The 18,551-nt window shown below is 55.0% G+C and overlaps 1 protein-coding gene across 2 annotated transcripts in view; it reads right to left on the reverse strand.

Moving 5' to 3' along the window:
• The window catches only part of SEZ6L (seizure related 6 homolog like), a 37,810-nt gene extending 19,726 nt beyond the window's left edge, over window positions 1-18,084 (reverse strand). For both annotated transcript variants that reach the window (XM_032705970.1, XM_032705969.1), the window contains exon 1: window positions 17,879-18,084. In XM_032705970.1, the coding sequence (XP_032561861.1) occupies window positions 17,879-17,948 (70 nt within the window). In that variant the 5' untranslated portion in view covers window positions 17,949-18,084. The remainder of the gene's footprint in view (window positions 1-17,878) is intronic.
• Window positions 18,085-18,551: the final 467 nt, after the last annotated feature.

The raw sequence follows: 18,551 nt of genomic DNA on the forward strand, positions 1-18,551 counted from the left end.
GAGGATCTGAGAAGAAGTATGTTGTGCCCGTGAAAACACTCAGCTGTGGTGGATTGGAAATTTTTTGGTTACGTTTCAGATTTTAGACTTTTGCCTTGAATCTTGAAGAGCAGAAAAACCTTAATCAAAACAGTCTTTCATTTTCCAAATGTCCCCACAGCCGGAAGCAGCCTCGCTGGCCGCCTGCCTCCAGGCAGGAGATGTGAATCCCACGTTTTCCTGCAGTTACAGTTGCGACAAATTAAGTTTTTCCAATGGCAAAAAACCTCCACTTTTCCTCAAGAGCATCCTGCCGGTTCACCCTGTAAGCAAATAAAGCCGTAGCAATCCGATCCGGGTGAGTCATCCCCGTGGGAGCGCCGGGAAGCGCAGCCAGAGCAGGGTCTGCCCGCGGCACCCTGAGTTTCGGAGCCGCTCTCCTCTTAAAGGAGACTCTGTGCCCCCGGCGAGGCAGAAGCGGGAGGGCTGTGGATGAGTTTCAGACAAACATTTCCATTGCAGTCAGAGAAAATAGAAAGTGATTCTCCGATGTGGCACAAGGACACAGCAGCGTTGCCTGTCCCCAGGTCCTGCCCGGCAGGGATGGCAGCACAGGGGTGCTGGGAGCCCCAAGACTCCAGTGCTCGGTCCTGCACACCGTGAAAACATGGACTGTCCCACGGAGCAATTGATGTAAGATAATTCAGAAGAAAAAGATGCCCAGCCTTTGCTCAGGAGGAGACTGCAGCAGAGATCAAGAAACTCCGGGAATGATTTGTCTCCCATTCCAGGGGGCACCTGGATGTCATTCTCATGCTATCCCCATGTGCCATATCCTCTGCAGTGCAGGTGAACCAGCACCTTTCCCTGCTGATTTGATCCTGCTCTGGGCTCAGGCTGGGATGGGGCTGAACACTGGGATTCCTGGGGCAGGATGGGGTCAGGATGCATTTCTTTCCATTTCCATGAATTTCCCAATGCCACAGAGACTCCGGTGGCCCTGGGGAGTTTCCAATCTGCTTTAAAATGCTGTTAAATTGCCCATGTGCAGGGGTTTATTTATGCTCATAGGACTGTGGTCTGAATATTTCATTTTAAAATTTACATCTGTGTCACTTGCGATGCTCAAATAAGGTTGCCATGGAAACCCCTCATTACTGGGTGAGGATGCTGGCAGTGGTGCCCAGCCCAAGAAGCCATGACCAGGAAGGACCAGGTTCTCCTCCCCACTGCCCACTTGGCTGCAGCTCCTGCATCCAGTGGCAAATCTGCCTCTGTCGGGAAAGAAGAGAGGAGAAGAGAGAATCATGGAATCATTGAATCCTGGAATGGTTTGAGTTGGAAGGGACCTTAAGCACCATCTCATCCACTCCCCTGCCATGGGCAGGGACACCTTCCAGTAGACCAGGTTGCTCCAAGCCCCGTCCAACCTGGCCTTGAGCACTTCCAGGGATGGAAGAGAGGCATTTCACCAGTGTCTGCTGCTCATAGCAAGAGACTCAGGGACCTGCTGCATTGACAGAGGATGTGGGGCTGGGACATGGTCCTGGGAGACAGCACATACCCATTGTCACACTTGATCCCATCACCGGGCTGAATCAGATGGAAAAACCCCCTGGACTGGCCATAGGTGAGTGGGTTCTTGGTCCCAGGTGGGAGCAGAGAGTTTGTCAGGGACTGCTGCAGGTGGTGGGCAACATTCCGACAGCAAAACACTCCTAAAAACCTGTTTCAGTGGCAAATCGATCCTACTTGTGCCTGACTGGTGAATTCATGCTGCTTGTGCCTGGCTGACTCTGCTCAGGAGCAAGGACACTACCAGGAATACGGGAATTAAACTTGCAAACCTCTCCCCTCCACGTGTTCCCGAGAAGCTCGTAACTGCTCTAACGATCCGCAGCAGCCTGACAGATGCTGGGAAATTACACACTTCTCTGAGCTATGAGGAAAATAGATTTTCCTCCCTGGTGCTGCTTCATGGAGCTGGAATCAATGAGACTTTGACTCTCGGGTATTTGTTTTGGCCACGCCAGCTCCGTGCAGGCACCTGTGGCTTTGGGCGGGTCCCCTCACTCTGGAGCCTGTGTGTCCCAGCGATGCCCCAGCCCTGGCACCCTGGCACTCCTCACTCCTGTATCCCACCTAGCACAGAGCAGCCCTGGCACAGCCCCAAATACCCAGGGATGAAATCATACTGGGAATTGCCTAGCTCCTTCCCAAAAGGACGCGGGAGGAGCAGCACCAGCAGCTAATGAGGAAGAGGAATTAAAGAGGCTCATCCAATTATGGAGGAATCAAGAGATTTGCAGTGTGGAAGCGATACAACTCATCACATGCTGACTGTTCCTAAATGGATCCCACTGCTTCCCCAGCCAATGTGAGAGGAATTATCCTGATACTCCCAGAGCAATACACGGACCCATAGGGACCAGGGGCCAGGGGGGCAAAGCCATTACAGAGAGTGGAACTTTGATGCAGGGATTGGTTTGAGTTTATCACAGATTTTTATGATGTCAAGTATGAGAAAGGCACATCTGTGCCTTGTCACAGGCAGACAGACCTGGCTAAAAGGAATTAACCCAGTGGGTTCAAGGAGGCATTAATTTTTGTGGAAGCTGAACCTCTCACTAGTTGCAAATAGGAAGTTTCCCATTGAGCTTCCTAGTCTTCCTGGTAAATCCCCAGTGCCAGAACTCCACCTTGGCCAGATGTACTCCCAGGATTACCACAGCCAGCACCAGACACAGACATCCGAGGGCAGGGGGACCTGCTCTCTCTGTCCTCTGCTGCCATGTCCCCATGGGTGTCCTCACTCTAGAGAGGTTTGTCACAGGGATCATAAAATCCCAGAGTCGTTTGGGTTTGAAGGGACCTTAAAGATCATCCAGTTTCACTCCTGACTTGAGCAATTCCAGGGATGAGGAATCCACAGGGATGAAAGAGAAGAAGCAGATCCATCCTGTGACTCTCCCGGGCTCCCCAAGCGGGATGTTTGCTCCTCAGGGCCCTCCCAGGGAGAGGAAATTGGGTATTTTGGCAGTTTTTCAGAGTACAAATTGAAGTGGGGGAAGAGAAGCTCCTTCTTTCTGCACCAATCATCCAGCCCAGCCGTCTACATCAGGACATAAAATTAAATGGGTTCCTAAAGAGAGAGTATATTTAGCTACAAAACCCCGTTCTAGTCAGCTCTCTGCAGCTAAAATAATTAATCTCCCATCACTGTTAAGACGTAGCGGAGCAGATCTGAAGAAGCGAGTGCTAGGATTAACTCTTGGGGAGCAGCTCATGCTCTGCTCGTGCTGTGACACCACAGGGGTTCCTGAGGGCTCCTGCCTGGCTGGGCTCTGCTCAGCTGTCCCTGCCATGCCAGTGCCTCTCGGTGCCAATGCTGCACAAGCCAAGGTGTTGGCAGGGGTGGTCTGCCCTGGCACTGCCTCTGGGGTGGTGGAGGGGACCCAGAAGCGACACAGGAGCCCCGACAGGGATGCAAGAGCACTGGCAGGGATGCAGGAACCCCGGCAGAGATGCAGCCCAGGTTTCAGCAGCTCTGCTGTGGGCAGGACATTGCTCACAGGGAGTGAGCCAGGACCCTCTGTGCTTTCAGCCCCAACCACAGAGCCATGGCAGTTCCTGCCACCTGGGACCCACCTGGGCAGGCTGGGGAGGTTGGAATGCCATGACCAGAAGGGCTTTACCTCTGAGGGCTCCTCTCCCTGACACACTGATGTCCTCAAGCTCCAAAGAGCATCCCTTGCTGTGCCAGCCGGAGGTTCTGTGGGAGTGTGGGCACCACACTCGTGTCTCTTCCTACCCTGCCTTGGCCAAGCACATGCCAGGTGAGGGCGAACAGCCCGGGCAACCCGCTGGACACCCCGGAACTGCATAAGCTCTCATCCAGCGGGTTCAGTCGAACTCCCTACCCCTGGGGACACTGGAAAGCAATTACTGGATACACAACCCTAAAACATCTGGAGAGAAAAAGTTTAGTCTGATTATAATCGCTGACTGTTTCTCTGCCTGGCTATAAATCATTCATGGACTCGCTTCCAGGCAGTCACATCCATGCAATATCTGACTATTCAAAACCTCCCCTGTTGTTCTACCTGTCTGCAGTGTGTTCACAGTTTGGTTAGTTTTGATTTCCACTCCAGAAGTGGAGATATGAGGTGACAATGTGATGTTAGAGATGCAGGTGACCAGAGCACCGGTGCTCCCCAGGCTGGGGCAGCTGGAGAGTTTGGCTCCTGTCGGAGCTCACAGCACATCTCCTGAGCGACTACAGTGACGGGGGAGAGCTGAGCTGCCTCTGCTCAATCTGTTTGGCAGCTCTTTATATTTCTTTCACAGGATGTAACAGGAATCACAGTGTGGCTCCAGTCCAGGCTCCTGAGAGAGCAGCAGACACTGGCAGCACCTCAAGGTGCATCACTGCCTCTCCTGTAGCAGCAGGGCAGGACACGCCTGGCACCGCTGCTGCCCTTGCCTGCTCTCCTCCGTGGGTTTTTCCAGGGGTACTCCAAAAGATTGTTTTTTTAGTACCCCAAAAGTTGCCCTGGGGCATCTCAGGGCAGGATTTGAAGCCCCCCAGGTCCTACCCTTCTTTCTGGGTTGCAGAGGCATCTCAGAGCAATGAGGATGGCATGGGTGACATCTGGCACAGGGCACACAGGTGTTTTCTGCTCTCCCCATGGACCCAGACAGGCTGTTCCTAACACAGGGATGCAGCACCCGAGATCACACCATGCATGGGGGAGAGGTGGCTGAGCTGGAGCTGCTCAGGGTGAGGGACTGGGGAGAGGGCTGGGGATTCTTGGTACCCCAGGCTGTGCCTCAGTCCCCTGCAACATCCAGTCCGTGCACAGCCCATTTCTCCCTCCTGAGGGACAGAGTGGGGTCTCAGCTCTGCCTGCTGGGACACTGTGTTGGGCCAGGCATCGAGGTCAGTGTGTCCTGATGATGGTCACAGTTTGCATCATCCCAAAGATCTGCTCTGGAAGGGAAATTTTTCCAGGCAATGCTTGTCTTTGAACTTTCTCCTCGTTGAGGCCATGCAGGAACCGTGCAGGAACCATACAAGAACCAGTGCTGCCTGGTGCTGCCCGGTGCATGCTGGTGCCCTTGAAAAGACCCTGTTGCACTGCTCTGAAATGATGCAGCTCCAGTGCCTAATGACTCCTGACAGCTTGTGAACGGCCCCGCTGCCGGCAATCAGGAAGGCAGGGAAAGCGGAGGGTTACTGATGGTTGTGGTTATTACAGCTATTGGGCTCCATCGATTATGGGGACGGTCTGTGCTGCTGAGGCTGGCAGGAACTAGGGCACAGCCGGCGCTCTCTGTTCCCATTCCTGCACCACTGCCAGCCTCCTGTGCCCCAGCAGAGAGGGTAGAGCTTGGAACTGCTGAGGGATGGGATGTGCTGGGCTCCCAAATGATGTTTCACAGCTTGGAGCAGTGCCAGCAGATGTGATCACAGAACCATAGAATCACAGAATGGTTTGGGTTGGGAGGGACCTTAAAGCTCATCCAGTTCCACCCCCTGCTGTGAGCAGGGATGCTTTTCACTAGACCAAGTTGCCCCAAGTTGCCCGTGCAGCCTGGCCTTGATGCAGGTTGTCAGCCAGTCACCCCCTACATTACTTAGTGTTTTCCTCCTAAAAAAGCAATAACCTGCACTTCATTGCCAGATCCTCACTGTGTCAGGACAATTTGGGGTTTGGCAGCAGAGCAGCTCCCTGTGCCCATGGGCACATCCTGCTGCACAGATCTGTATGGGAACAACAGCTTCCACCATGCCCCTAGTGCCCAGAGTCTCCTTGCCAGGGATGTGCCTCTGCACTGGCTCATTCCTTCAGAAACTAACCCCTTTGCAGACAAGACTTGCCTGAAATTCAGTTTTTAACTTTTAAAAAAAGTTTTCTCACTAAAAATGGAGTTTTTCTGGGGGTGCAGAGCAGCAGTTTGGGGTTGGCACAAGCTTTACCCCCTTGCCCTGCCCCAGACTCCGGGACCACACAGCCCACCCCAGGTCCATCCCTGCAGGGTCCTGGGCTGCTGCTGCTGCTCCTCAGCCCTCACCTCGTTTCCAGTGACACAGGTTTCTATATAATTAATTGTCAGCTGTATCAGCCATCAGTGATTTGTGTTTTAAAGATGGCCTGGCAGAACTAATTCCACTGCTGCACGACGCTGTGCTGGATGATGATAACCCATGTACAGCTTCTCCCACGGAGCCTCATGATGAGCTGCTACACTTTATTTTAATTAATACAGATAGCAAATATATTTTCATTAGCCATCAGGACGTCAGGAAAGGAGCACAGTCCTCCTGCATGGCAAGCAGCAGCTTCACTCTTGGGGTTGGGTGCAGCCCTGCTGAGTCCCCTGCCTGGCTCCAGCAACCTCTGCATCCCTCTGCATTCCTCCTCATCGGTGTGCACCCACATAGCAATAGCTGGGCAGGCACAGGGCAGAGAGTTTCCTTTCAGCCCAGTATTGGTGGCATGACACATTAAATCCTAAAACCCTACTCTGCGGCAGCAGTCCCCAAGGCTGGAGGTGCAGTGTCTGCAATGGGAGCTCCTATCCAAAGCCTCTCCCAGGTCTCTCCTCCCTCTCCAGTGCAGGAGAACATGCAATTACAGAGCACATTCAAAATTTCTCAAATTTAGAACAATTAAGCTGGCTCCCTGGTATTTCTGACGAAAGCACCCCCTTGTTCCCCGAGGAAGTAACAGCCTTCCTTGACCTCTGCTCTATTATTCTGTTTGATTGATCTTGATTAGATCAGAAAAGATAATGATAAGCTTTTGGGAGGTGCAAGTACATTGGGAACAAAGAAGTTGGGCTCTTTGCCCAGGACTGCTGGGGTGGTGCCAGCTGTGCCCAGCTAATGAGGTGTGGGACACCCCATCCTCTGCACCCAGTGTGGCTGCCAGGGCAGCACCAACACCCAGGACATCCCTGGATTCCCCAAAACAGAGAAAAGGAAGGCTAAAAGTGTGTCATAAACAAGCAAAGAGGATTTGGTCCTCCAGCTGGACTGTGGCCAGCAGCAGAAACTGTGTCTCTGCCTCTCCCACTCGCTGTAGGGAACTCCCCACCTGCACCAGGGCACCTGCCCAGCGTGGGGATGTGTCACCTTCTCCTGTGCCCACGGAGATTTGTTGCCCCTCCACTGTGTTCCACCTTGGGAAAAAGCACAAGGTTGCTGACAAGGGGCATGGAAACACAATTCCCTTGTAAGGGGCTGGGCAATGTTACTTTCCTCTGCTCCGCCCCAAAAAAATCCTCAAATAGAAAAATCGGAAACCCCGAACTCAGGTTACATCCTCGTTGTTCATTAATCACAGATGGATTGACTTAACCAAGAAAGCCCTAAAATGCCAGCTCTGGAGGCTCATTTCTACCCCCATCTCTGCCTCAGAATGGGTGTGCTGGGGAGGACCTGGACCTGCTGGAGACCATCACACTTCCTAGTGGGCAGCTCTTTGGTTTTCCAGCTTTTCTACTCCCATCAAAGCAGCTTTGGCACCGTGTGACACCAGCAGTACCATGCTGGGAAGTACCACTCTGGCTCAGGGAGCTGCATCGCTACACAAGCCTCTCCAGAGAGCTTTGATGTTGAAATCAGCATGTGGAGAGGGGCTGTGTCAAATGTTCCTTTTGTATTCCTGTAAAACACGTGTGGTATCATTGGTGTCTGGGCACGTTTTCTGCTCATATTATCTTTGGCACACCCTGGTGAAGGGGAAAGGTGGTGAGAAAACACCCAACTATTCTTCCCAGCAGGTAAAGAATCAGCTAATTATAAAACCCTGCTTGTCACTCGCCTTGGATAAGGGTTTTTTCACTGCTGCTATTGTTTATGTTCCTACAGGGTAACCGTAATTTTTAATGTCCTTTTGATAGCAGTGCAGTATGATTAAAAGAGGCATATCTGAGACATAAATCTGGTTTTAAGCATTGCCATTTTGACATGCGGTATTGAACACTCAGGGATCAGGCTGAAAGGGTCCTGGGCTTGCAACATGTATTTTCCATGAGAGGAGGCTCTGGCCTGTAGCTGGGGATGGTGCTGGGGGGCTGAGGAAGGAACTTGGAGCTAAGCCCTGTTTCAGAGGTGACTCTGACTCCGGGATCGTAGCCCTGACTTTAGGCAGGTTCCTGCCTCTGCCATTTGCTCAGGCTTCTTGTTTTGATCAAGGATGCAATGCTGCATAATTTAAGAAAGACTTTGCTCCTGAGGCCAGTTTGATGCATGTGGAGTGGAAATGTGGAAAAATACAGCCCTCCCCCACGGAAGTTTGATCGGATACCTGAGCCACTCCAAGAGATGTTGTTTGCTATGACTCAATTCAGTTTGTGCCTTTGGGTTACAATGTGCCCACCAGGAAAGCGAGTCACAGTCACCCTGTGCCTCATTCTGCCAGTGGATGGGCTGGAGCCCCTCTGCTACTGAGCCAGGCTGGGAGAGCTGAGGGTGGTCAGCCTGGAGAAGAGAAGACTCCAGGGAGACCTTAGAGCCTCTTCCAGTGCCTAAAGGGGCTCCAAGAGAGCTGGAGAGGGACTTTGGACAAGAGTCTGGAGTGACAGGAGAAGAGGGAATGGCTTCCCATTGCCAGAGGACAGGGTTAGATGGGATATTGAGAAATTCCTGGCAGTGAGGGTGGTGAGGCCCTGGCACAGGTTACCCAGAGAAACTGTGGCTGCCCCAGTGTCCCAGGCCAGGTTGGACAGGGCTTGGAGCAACCTGGTCTAGTGGAAGGTGTCTGTGCCCATGGCAGAGCGTGGAATGAGATGATTTTTAAGGTCTCTTCCAACCCAAACCATTTCAGGATTCCATGCTTAGCTCTAGCAGAGCCATTCAGCCTCATCAGGCAGCTCCAAGGAAGCAGACTTGGGGTCCTGCCTGGAACCACAGCTCAGCGGTGCTGGGTAACCAACTGGGCTGCTGGAGGTGCAGCTTCCCTTTCCTTGAAGGCTACAGATAAACCCCAACCGGAGGAAGGGAACCCTTTTCGAATTTATATGTTGTAAAAGACATTTTGCAGTGGAAAAACTGAAAAGCCCTGCCCCTGGGGAACAGGCTGCAGCTGCAAGGACTCTGGTTTTGCTGCACCCTTCCCTCCCTACCTTTCCTAATGAATTCCAAGAAAGCCTCAATGCATTCCTAAATGGGAACACAGCCTGTGTCCTTCACAGTCATCTCCACAACAAAGCCAGCGATCTCGCCGCTGGCAGCCACGGGCTCCTCTGTGAGCTGGAAACAAAAGCTGAAAAGGAGCCTTTCTAGTTGTGATTAGAAAGCTTGAAAAGTTTGGCTTTTACTTGATATTGCCTCACTGATTTCATCTCCGTGGCAGCTCTGAACCTCTAGGGGAGAGGAGAGCAGCCCAAGCCCCTCTCCAGACGACGAGCGCGGATTCTGCTGTGTGAGATGCAGCTCCAAGGGCCCAGAAGGAGCAGGAATGGGAATGTCTGTGCATGTTAGGATGCTGTACTGGGTTTGAACGCTGAAAGCTGGTTTCCGTCCTTATGGAAGGAGCAGCACCATTGCCCAGCAGACGCCAGAGAGTTCGGCTCCCCACAGGAGAGGACCGCGGGCACCCGGAGCATCCCCACGATCCAAGGAAATCCCTGACCGCTGAAACCATCAGCACGCAAGTGACCCCAACGGTGCCAGTTATTGTCCCAAAGCCACAGCCACCCCCCACCCCCTCCGATCTGGGGAGGAAGCAGAAACTCGTCCCCCCAGGCCACGCTGCCTCCAGGGCTGCTCCAAGCAGGGGGGTGGGGTGGGGGGGTGGAATGGAGGCGGAGAGGGGGCTGTGTTGGGGGGGTGGGTGTGTGGAGGAACTATATTTAATTTTTTTTTATTTTTTTTTTTAAAGAATGCATGAGGAAGAGAGATTATTGGGGAAATTTTCTTGGGGGAAAATTCTGGCACAAACTGCAATACCTCAGCGCAGGCTGGGGACTGAGTCTTGGATAAAAATAAAGCAGGAGGCGGCAGCACCTTCCCGATGACATTCGCTTCCATTCATCTCCCGCTGCCGCCAGCGTGCGCAGGCATTAGGAGTTACGTTTTCCTTCACTATTTCTCAAATATATTTATGCTGGGAGATGTTTGTGGAGGTACATCGTGTGCCTGGGGCAGAGGATTAATTCCAAACTGTCACCTCGCTTTTTGATGGGTTTGTAAATTCTGCTGTTGATTTGCACTCGCAGTAAATTGATAAAATCCTCTTTCCAAAAACCTAATTCACCATTTAGAGCTCACCAGGGTTTTAGACCTCATTGGCTCACATATTTATGTAAATGTAGTGTCCAGCAGCAGTTTAAAAACTGCTGCGAGGATAATATGGATGCATGATAAGGAGTGGAGGGAGACATGTTGTCTGGTGGGGGCTGTGTACCCTGGAAAGGAGCTTTTCCTTGTCTTGGGGCCCCAAATTTTGGGGTGGCTTTGCAGTGGGTGGCTGCTTTGGAAAGTGTTGCCCCAGGATCTTTCCCCTTTGTCCCAGAGCGGATTAACCCCAACAGTGTTGGGAATGGTCTGAAGTCTCTAAGGATGTTCTCAGGACATCGGACATGTCCACGAGGACATTGCTAAGCTGTGTCTGCAGAGCTCCTGCGGTGGGAGGGGATGTGCTGGTGTACTGGGTGCACTGGGAGCTCTTAGGGCTCATGCCAGAGTGGTCTGTCAATTTAGGGACTTCGTATCTTTGCAAATGGAAGTTCAGGACTGTCAGGAGTAGCCTGTTTTTTTGCTGAAATTGCACTCAAATCAGCATCAGGAGATGCAGTGCCTGTTTCTGCAGATCACTGTGCAGCCCCATCATAATGGAAGAGATGCAGGGTGGCAGAGGGGACATCAGAAGTGATGTCCTCAGTATTGTCCCCCAGCCACCACTCTACCCGAGATGAAGCATCTCATCCACAAAATGTTGCCATGCTCCATTAATCCACCCTAAAAAGTCAGATGGAGATTCTCTCTTGAATTTTAAATATTTTCAGCCATTCTGACTAGCTCCGAAATTGCCCTGAATTGACCGGTTTCCAGAACATTCCCTCACTCCCCCTGTTATTCCTGTGCCTGCCTGCCCACTCCTGCCCGCTGTGCCAGGTCCCCGCAGTGGTGCCCTTGACCATGGGCTGGAGCACGTCACCAAATGCCCCCCTGGCAGCCCCGGGGACCAGGTTTGCTGTCCCTTCCCTGGGGTCACTCTGCAGAGCTGCCCTCCCAAGGACACTCCTGGCCCCTCGGCTCCTGGTTTTGGCACATCACACACCGCTGTGCAAGACAGCGAGACGGACCGAGACGTGAGAATCCTTCTTGCCGAGCAGATGACGCTGCTCCGGGATCCACCCCACAGTTATCCCTTCTGTCGTGCTTCAGTTTTTGGATGCCTTTGCATTTGGCACCAAATTTCCTTCCCAGACTAAAGCTTTGCACTTGGAATCGTGCCTTCGGAGCCAGGCTGAGTGGCCAGGCTGCTCATACGATCCCTCCTCTCTGCCAGAAGCTTGGATTTCGCTTCCATGAAGTCTCCTCACACCTTCCTGCTGCAGCCATCTGCCCTGGGGTGCTTTGCCCTCACCCCTAGAAAGGAACAAAGAGCCAAACCCCTGGGGGCAGTCTGCCAGGCTCTCTGGGGGTTGAACACCTACTGCAGGAATGGGATCCTGGGGTTGGAAAAAGGGAGAAAGGTCTGGATAACTCTGCGCTTAACCTTGCAGGCCTGGGAATCCAGGCAGAGCCTCCTCACTTTGTGTCAGGAAAGCTCCAGGCTCAGCCAGCGCTCAGGGTTGGTCAGCTGCTCTCCTGGCCTCTTCCCAGGGAAAGGAAAAGGAGGAAAAGGAATAAAAAAAGAGATGGCTGAGTCGGGGCTATGCTCTGGGAGCATGCCAGCCGCAGCTGCACCACCAGCAGGAGCTCCAGCAAGCAAAAAGAGGGAACAGAAGGGAAAGCAGCTCCTCAGCACCTCAGGAACACCATCCCTCCCGAGCAAAGGTTGGGAACAGCACTGTGTCCATGTACCCACAGCCCTGAGCCCCCTGGCACCATGGGACAGAGCAGTGCGGCAGAGGATCCCCATTCCAGGGGGCTGTCACTCCCCTCTCCACCCCTGTGGCTGGATTTGCGTGCCCCTGTTCACTCCTGTTCACTCCCCATGGGCCCTGGCTGCAGCCAGGACCAGGACACTCATCTGGATCCCTGAGTTCCAGCTCAGTGCAGCTCCCACAGCTGTGACAGCGTGACACTAAATCCCAGCAGCACGCTTCAAAGGGCTTGTTATCCTACATCCATGTCATCTAAGGAGGACACGGGGACAGGAATAATATCTTCTCAAAGGCGGTGGTGGAGCTCCCTGCGAGCTGAGCCCCACTTTTGCAGCTCCTGGAAGTTCCTTCCTGACATCACCTGTTTTTTGGGGGTCCAGGGGCTGCCAGGGGGCCCTGAACTGTGCCAGGAGCCAGGCACTGGCCATGGTTGCTCAAGCATCCCCCGGGCATAGGGATCCAAGCCAGAGATAACCAAGGCTTGCATTTGGGTATGAGCCAATGCCATGGGCTCTAATGGAAATCCACAACATGTAACTCTCCAGTATGGAAAATGAGTCTCCCTTGCTCCCAGCTTTTCCCCTTCAATCCCAGGCTCCAGTTAGCTCTTCCAGCTGCCCAGCTCCATGGATCACCTCTGATTTTGGAAATCCTTATGGATGAAGTCTGAAACACAACAGAGCTGAGTGAAAAGGGGGTCTCTGCAAGCACTGGAAGTTCATTTATTTCCCTTCTTCACCTTCCCAGTGGTGCAGGTGACCCTGCAGATGTTCTGGATTGGCACTGGAGGGATGCTGGGTGCCCACCAAAGCTGCTCCACCCTCACACAGGAGACAGTCCTGGGGTTCCTTCCATGGGAGACAGTTCTTCATGAACTTCCCAGTGTGGGTCCTTCCCACAGGCTGCAGTCCTCCAGGAACTGCTCCACTGTGGATCCCTGCCACAGGGTCACTCCTTCAGGAATAGGCTGCTCCAGCATGGGTCTCCCAGGGTGTCACAAGTCCTACCAGCAAACCTGCTCCAGCATGGGCTTCCCACAGGGTCCCTGCTCCGGTATAGGGTCCTCCATGGGCTGCAGGTGGATCTCTCCTGCCCTCTGGACCCCCACTGGCTGCAGGGACAGAGCTGCCTCACCTTGGGCTGCACCACGGGCACCTGCAGCACCTCCTCGTCCTCCTCCTTCACTGACCTTGGTATCCGCAGGGCTCTTTCTGTCACATATTCTCACTCCTCTCTGTGGCTGCTGTTTCCATTTTGCAGGTATTTTTATCCATGGATAGAGTAGGATGTGGATAGAGCAGGATGCGGATAGAACGGGACCAGCCCCATGGGACAGAGCGAGAACATCCTTAACAACTTGTCTGTTAACAAGCTGTGAAAGGAGACAGACAGGCAGGAGCTGGCGGCCTGTCCCTGGAATGAAGGACACCTTCCTTCCCTGAGCACCTCAGCGGGAATGACTCCAGCTGCAAAGTCTTTCTCTCTCCCTTCTCCCGGCTCGTGCAGGCTGAGTTACCTGACACTGCATTGGACTGGGTGCTGCAGTGAGAGCTGCTGAGGCACCTGCACCATGAGGATCTGCTCCCTGCATCCCATCAATCCAGCACTGCTCACGTGTGCATCAGCAGAAAAAGTGATCCTGTGAAGCAGGTCCTTTTGGGAAGGGCTCTGGAAAGTGCAGAATAGAGCTACGAGCAGCAGCTGAAGGGCAGCAACCTGAGTCAGAGATGCCAAACCCTCCCTCCCCTTGGACAGCCCCCCCAAGCCTTCTCTCACTCTGTTCTTTGCCCCCTGTTTTGGGGGGCACCAGCTGGGGGGTGGTGTGTCCCCATCCCCTCTGCCAGGGCTGGCACCAGCTGCACCCCAAGGTTTCTCCTTGCTTTGAGCCCCTGTGCTGCCCCATGAACGAAGGGGCATGGCCGGGTACTGCCCATGGCCCCCACACTCCACACTGGTGTGTTCATCCTGGTGCTCACCCCACTCAAGTCCTGGTGGGGTCAGGAGGCTGGGTGCTGTCGAGGTGCCAGTGTCCCCCTACACATCCAGTGGGTGACCCCCCACAGAGCTGTGGGTCCCTGGGGCCAGAGCAGGGACAGACACATCCCCATCTTACAGAGCACCCTGTGCCTGGCAAACCAAGTGGTTAAAGCTACAAAACTCTCAGCACTGAATTCAGTAATTTCATACCCCTGACAAGAGTGTAAATCCATCCTGATGGACTGGAAAATTGGAAAGCCAGTGCTCACGCAGTGTTTCCTATAGACATCTCTGAGCTCCTGAAAGATGTACTCGGTGGCAGGCCCCAGTTCCAGCCGTGTCGCCCTCGTCATGCTAATTAAAATAGAGCCTGTGTTTTGTAACAGGATTTCCTTGGAGTGTATTTTACTGATCAGTAACTGCTTTCAAATATTTGAAAAATAAAATCGCATCAAGTAAATAACTTTTGGATTGTCACAGAAGGTTAGTCTGGTTTGAGGTTTTTTGTGCCCAAAGCCCGCTGGAAGCAGCTGCACTCATCGCAGTGACAGAGGATGGAAAATACACGGATTTCTGAGGCTGCTTGTAGTCAAAATCAAAAGCTGCGTCTTATTTAATCACACAAAGCTCATTTCATTAAAAAAACAACTGTTTGTACAGAATGGGATAACAAAGCACCCCAGTGCTTGGCACTGAGCATGGAACATCCCTGCCTGCTGGCAGGATGGGCCACACTCACACCTGCTGACTTTGATGCCCACGTTACCTGCCCAGCAATGCCCTGACACCCCTCTGCCTCATCTGTGACGTACTATCCATTAGCATCCAAACACAGCACAATCTGACTTCCAAGGGCTGGATCACACACTGATTTGTTCCACACTTCCCTTTTCACATGGTTTGCGTTTCCAAGACCTCTGCCTGGCATCCTGGATGCCAAGGGAGCACACTCAGCTGAATCGGTGCAGCCTGCCTCCTCAGCCCCAAATCCTGGTACAGATCCCTCAAGGACAAAGTTTAAAATGTACAGAAGGAAACGTCTGTGACACTGTGACATCCAGAAAACTACACTTAAAATGGCATCTTTGTATATTCATAATGGCAAGAAATACGGGAGAAGCAGACGGCTAAGAGACACTAATTTCATTTGCTCCTAGTCCAGGCTCTCCCTGTCCTTTCTGCCAAGGAGGAGAGAAGGAAGAGGAGCCATTTGCCATGGCCTCTGATAGCTCTCCACCAGACAATCCCCATTCCCGATATCTCTGGCCAGAGCCCGCGGGCAGCCTGGCTCTGTGCCGTTATCTCGTTGCTCGGGGCGCTGCCGCGAGAGCTCACTGTGCACTTGTTGCAGCCCTTGCCGAGTTCACGCTCAGTTTTTCTTCCTGCTGGACACACCTGATTCTCTGGAAACAGCCTCCCGTGGTGCTGCGCTCACCACGCGGCCAAAGGAATCTCTGTGCCTTGCTGCTGCACTGTGACAGCCAGCCTGGGGGTGCCCGAACCCCTCGGAGAAGGGAGGGCACAGATCACGAGGCTACAGAGGAGCCCAAAGCTCAGCACCCCGGCTGCATTTCTGCTCCGGGTACCGCAGCCTCGGGGAGGGTTTGCTGGTCTCGTCACAGCCTCCAGTGGACACCCTAAACGGGGTATATTTAGAAATCCTAGATCTCCCAGGGGTCTGACTGTGCCCCTGCCATCCCCAGTGACCAGACTTTGCCAGGGGTCGGTCCCAGCCCGAGACTGCATGGGCAGCACAGGCAGCATTGCCCTCTTTGCCCACAGCTGCCCACACGCCCCATGTTTGCCCTCTGCATCATTTCACGGTGCTAAACAAATACCCCCGCTGGTGACCGTGCTCCCTGCACGCCGCTGCCCGGAGCCTCCTGGCACAAGTCCCTGCGGAGAGACGTGCCTGTCTTGCCTGTTCCGCTCTGTGCTGGTGGGTGGGTGCGAGCGGATGCCGAGAGGAGAAGAGAGGCTTTCACACCTCCTCTCTGGTGATCTAAATGGCTTCAGCAGTGCAGAGCACCAAAAGCCACCAGTCGAGCACCCGATGGGTGCAAGTCATGTGAAATTGGTTGTTTCTTGAAAGCGTGAACTGAAAGAGCAGCAGATGGAGCACAGCAATCTGACTCTGCAAGGTCTGATCCTGTTCCCTCCCCCCAAGCTGGAGAACAGCATGGTTTGCTGGTCTGGGCCCTAACTGTGTCCCCCTCCACACAGATCAACAACCCTCCCGGGCATGGGCAGAGCTGCCACACCACCGCTGGCTCCAGGCTGTGTAGGCAGGAGTTGAGCTTTTACAGCAATAATTCACCAAACCTTGTAAAGGGTCAACAATTTATCAGCTCCCTCTCTGCCAAGGAAAGAGGAGTTCAGCACGCTGTGTTCTCCTATCCTTAGATTTACAGCAGATCATGCCAAATCCTGTTCCCAGGGAGCTGGGCTGCCTGCTGATGCTCCCAATGGGACTGGGGCAATTCTCCTGCCTCCAGCACACGAGGCAGTGTGAGAGCTGTGAGCCCCACACTGGGCCTGTGCTTGCTGGATTTGCTTCCCAGCTCCTCCAGACCCCCCCCCCCGGGGGGCTCAGGGACCATCACTGCACTCACAACCTACCAGCAGCTTGGACCAGAGTGTCTGTGTAACCAGAGGAGCATGCCTCTCTGTGCCTGCATGCTGGAACAGGATGCCAGGACTGGCAGGGATTTTGAATCTGATTCCTCCACACGTACATGCGTGTCCATATGCAGAACACAAATCCATGCAGGTGAGAGAGAAATACCATCCTCTATGCTCATTTCTGTCTTGCTGCCCAGAAAGGATGGATTCTGTAATACAATCCCTGTCTAGAGAGCTAGGTTTAAGGCCAAAAAGTCAGTCATTCAATGCAATCTGAACATGAGGGACCAAAGAGGGCAGGCAGCATTGCACAACACTCCTGACACCAGGAGCTCGTCGTCCTTGCTATAAACCCCCCATCAGCCCTGGAGGGCAGCCTCGGGCCCCACACACACTGCAGCACTGGCAGACACCGGCCTCTCCCGTTCTCCCACTGAACAATCCACCCCGGTAACCCCATCCGGACACAGACTCAAGCCCAACTGCCTCATCCCAGCACCCCACCAGTGCCGAGGGACCGGATACAGGCGCCACTTTTGTCATGTTTAAGCCCCACGCGAGTTTGTGATGACTTTGCCAAGTCACCCGCGAGCACGTCCCAGAGCCTATTCTTAGGTCTGTCATCGCGGCGGTGGGAGCGGGAGCGGGTCTGCGTGGAAACGTGACACACTCGGAATGAACATGCAGCCCCTGGATAAACACACCCCCTCACGGCCACCCTCTGCAAGCCCGAGACGGTGGGACGGGAACACCGGTGGGGACTTGGCAGTGAGGACTGGAGGGACCCCGGGGGCTGGGGACACACAGAGGACTGGGGACACATAGGGCTTGCCTGCCTGCGGGAGGTAGGCGGAGGGTCCGGCACGGCTCCCGGGAGGCCGCGGCCCCTTCAGCCCTCGGTTCCCCGTTAGAGCGCGGTTCCCGGAGCGGCGGGAGCTGTCCGCCCCGCGGTGCTGAGCCTCCGCGTCCCGCCGGGCCCCGCGCCCGCTGCCGCTGCCGCTGCGCTCCCCCGCAATGCCAGAAGTTTCACCCCGGCCCCAGGAGCAGCAGAAGCTAGGGGTTCCCGGCCGAGGATGCCACGGCCAGTTCCAGCAGACCCTCCCGGTCCGACTCCCCGCTCCCCGTCCCGGCTGCATCCCCCCGCCCCGGGCGGTGCCCACTGCCCGGAGCCGGGAGGCGCTGGGCCCCGGGGAGCCCCGCAGCCCCGGCCCGCTCCGCCCCGCTCCGCCCCACTTACCTGGGCGCGGGGCCGCGGGGGCGCCGAGCAGCAGCAGGGCGAGCAGGCAGAGCCCGCGGGGCCCCGGCATCCTGCGGCGGACGCGGCGGAGCCTCCGCGCCGGGGCGAGCTGGGCGAGCCGAGCCGAGCCGAGCCGAGCCGAGCCGAGCCGAGCTGAACGGAGCGGGGCCGCGTCGAGCCGAGCCGAGCGGAGCCGCGCCGCGCCGAGCGGGGCCGGGCCGGGGCGGGGGCGGGCGCTGCCGCCGAAGCGGAGCCGGCGCGGGGGCGCGGGCGCGGCGGAGGGCGGACCGGAGCCGAGCGGCGCGGAGAGGAGCGGAGCGGAGCGGAGCGAGCGGCGGGGGAGGGCGCCGGCGGCCGCCCCGGCCCCCGCGCAGCGCCGAGAGCTCCGGCCCCGCCCGCGGCCCCCCCGCCGCTCGCCCCAGCCCCACCGAGCCGCTCTGCTTCCCGGGGACAGTTCCCCACAGCATCCTCGGCCACACGGTTCCCCCGTGGTTTCCTACATGCCCCCCCGGCTCCCCCCTGGTTCCAAGAGCCCCAGTACTCCCCTAACCTGGGCAGTGCTCCCTACTGCAGGCCCCTGCTCAGCCTGTGCCCAGTCTCTTGTATGGTCTCACTGCCCCTTGTCCCCAAGCCCCCCATAGCATCTCAAGCCTCTCTCAGCATCCCAACTCTG

This window comes from Chiroxiphia lanceolata, chromosome 18 (genome assembly GCF_009829145.1).
Source record: "Chiroxiphia lanceolata isolate bChiLan1 chromosome 18, bChiLan1.pri, whole genome shotgun sequence".
Classification (NCBI taxonomy): Eukaryota; Metazoa; Chordata; class Aves; order Passeriformes; family Pipridae; genus Chiroxiphia; species Chiroxiphia lanceolata.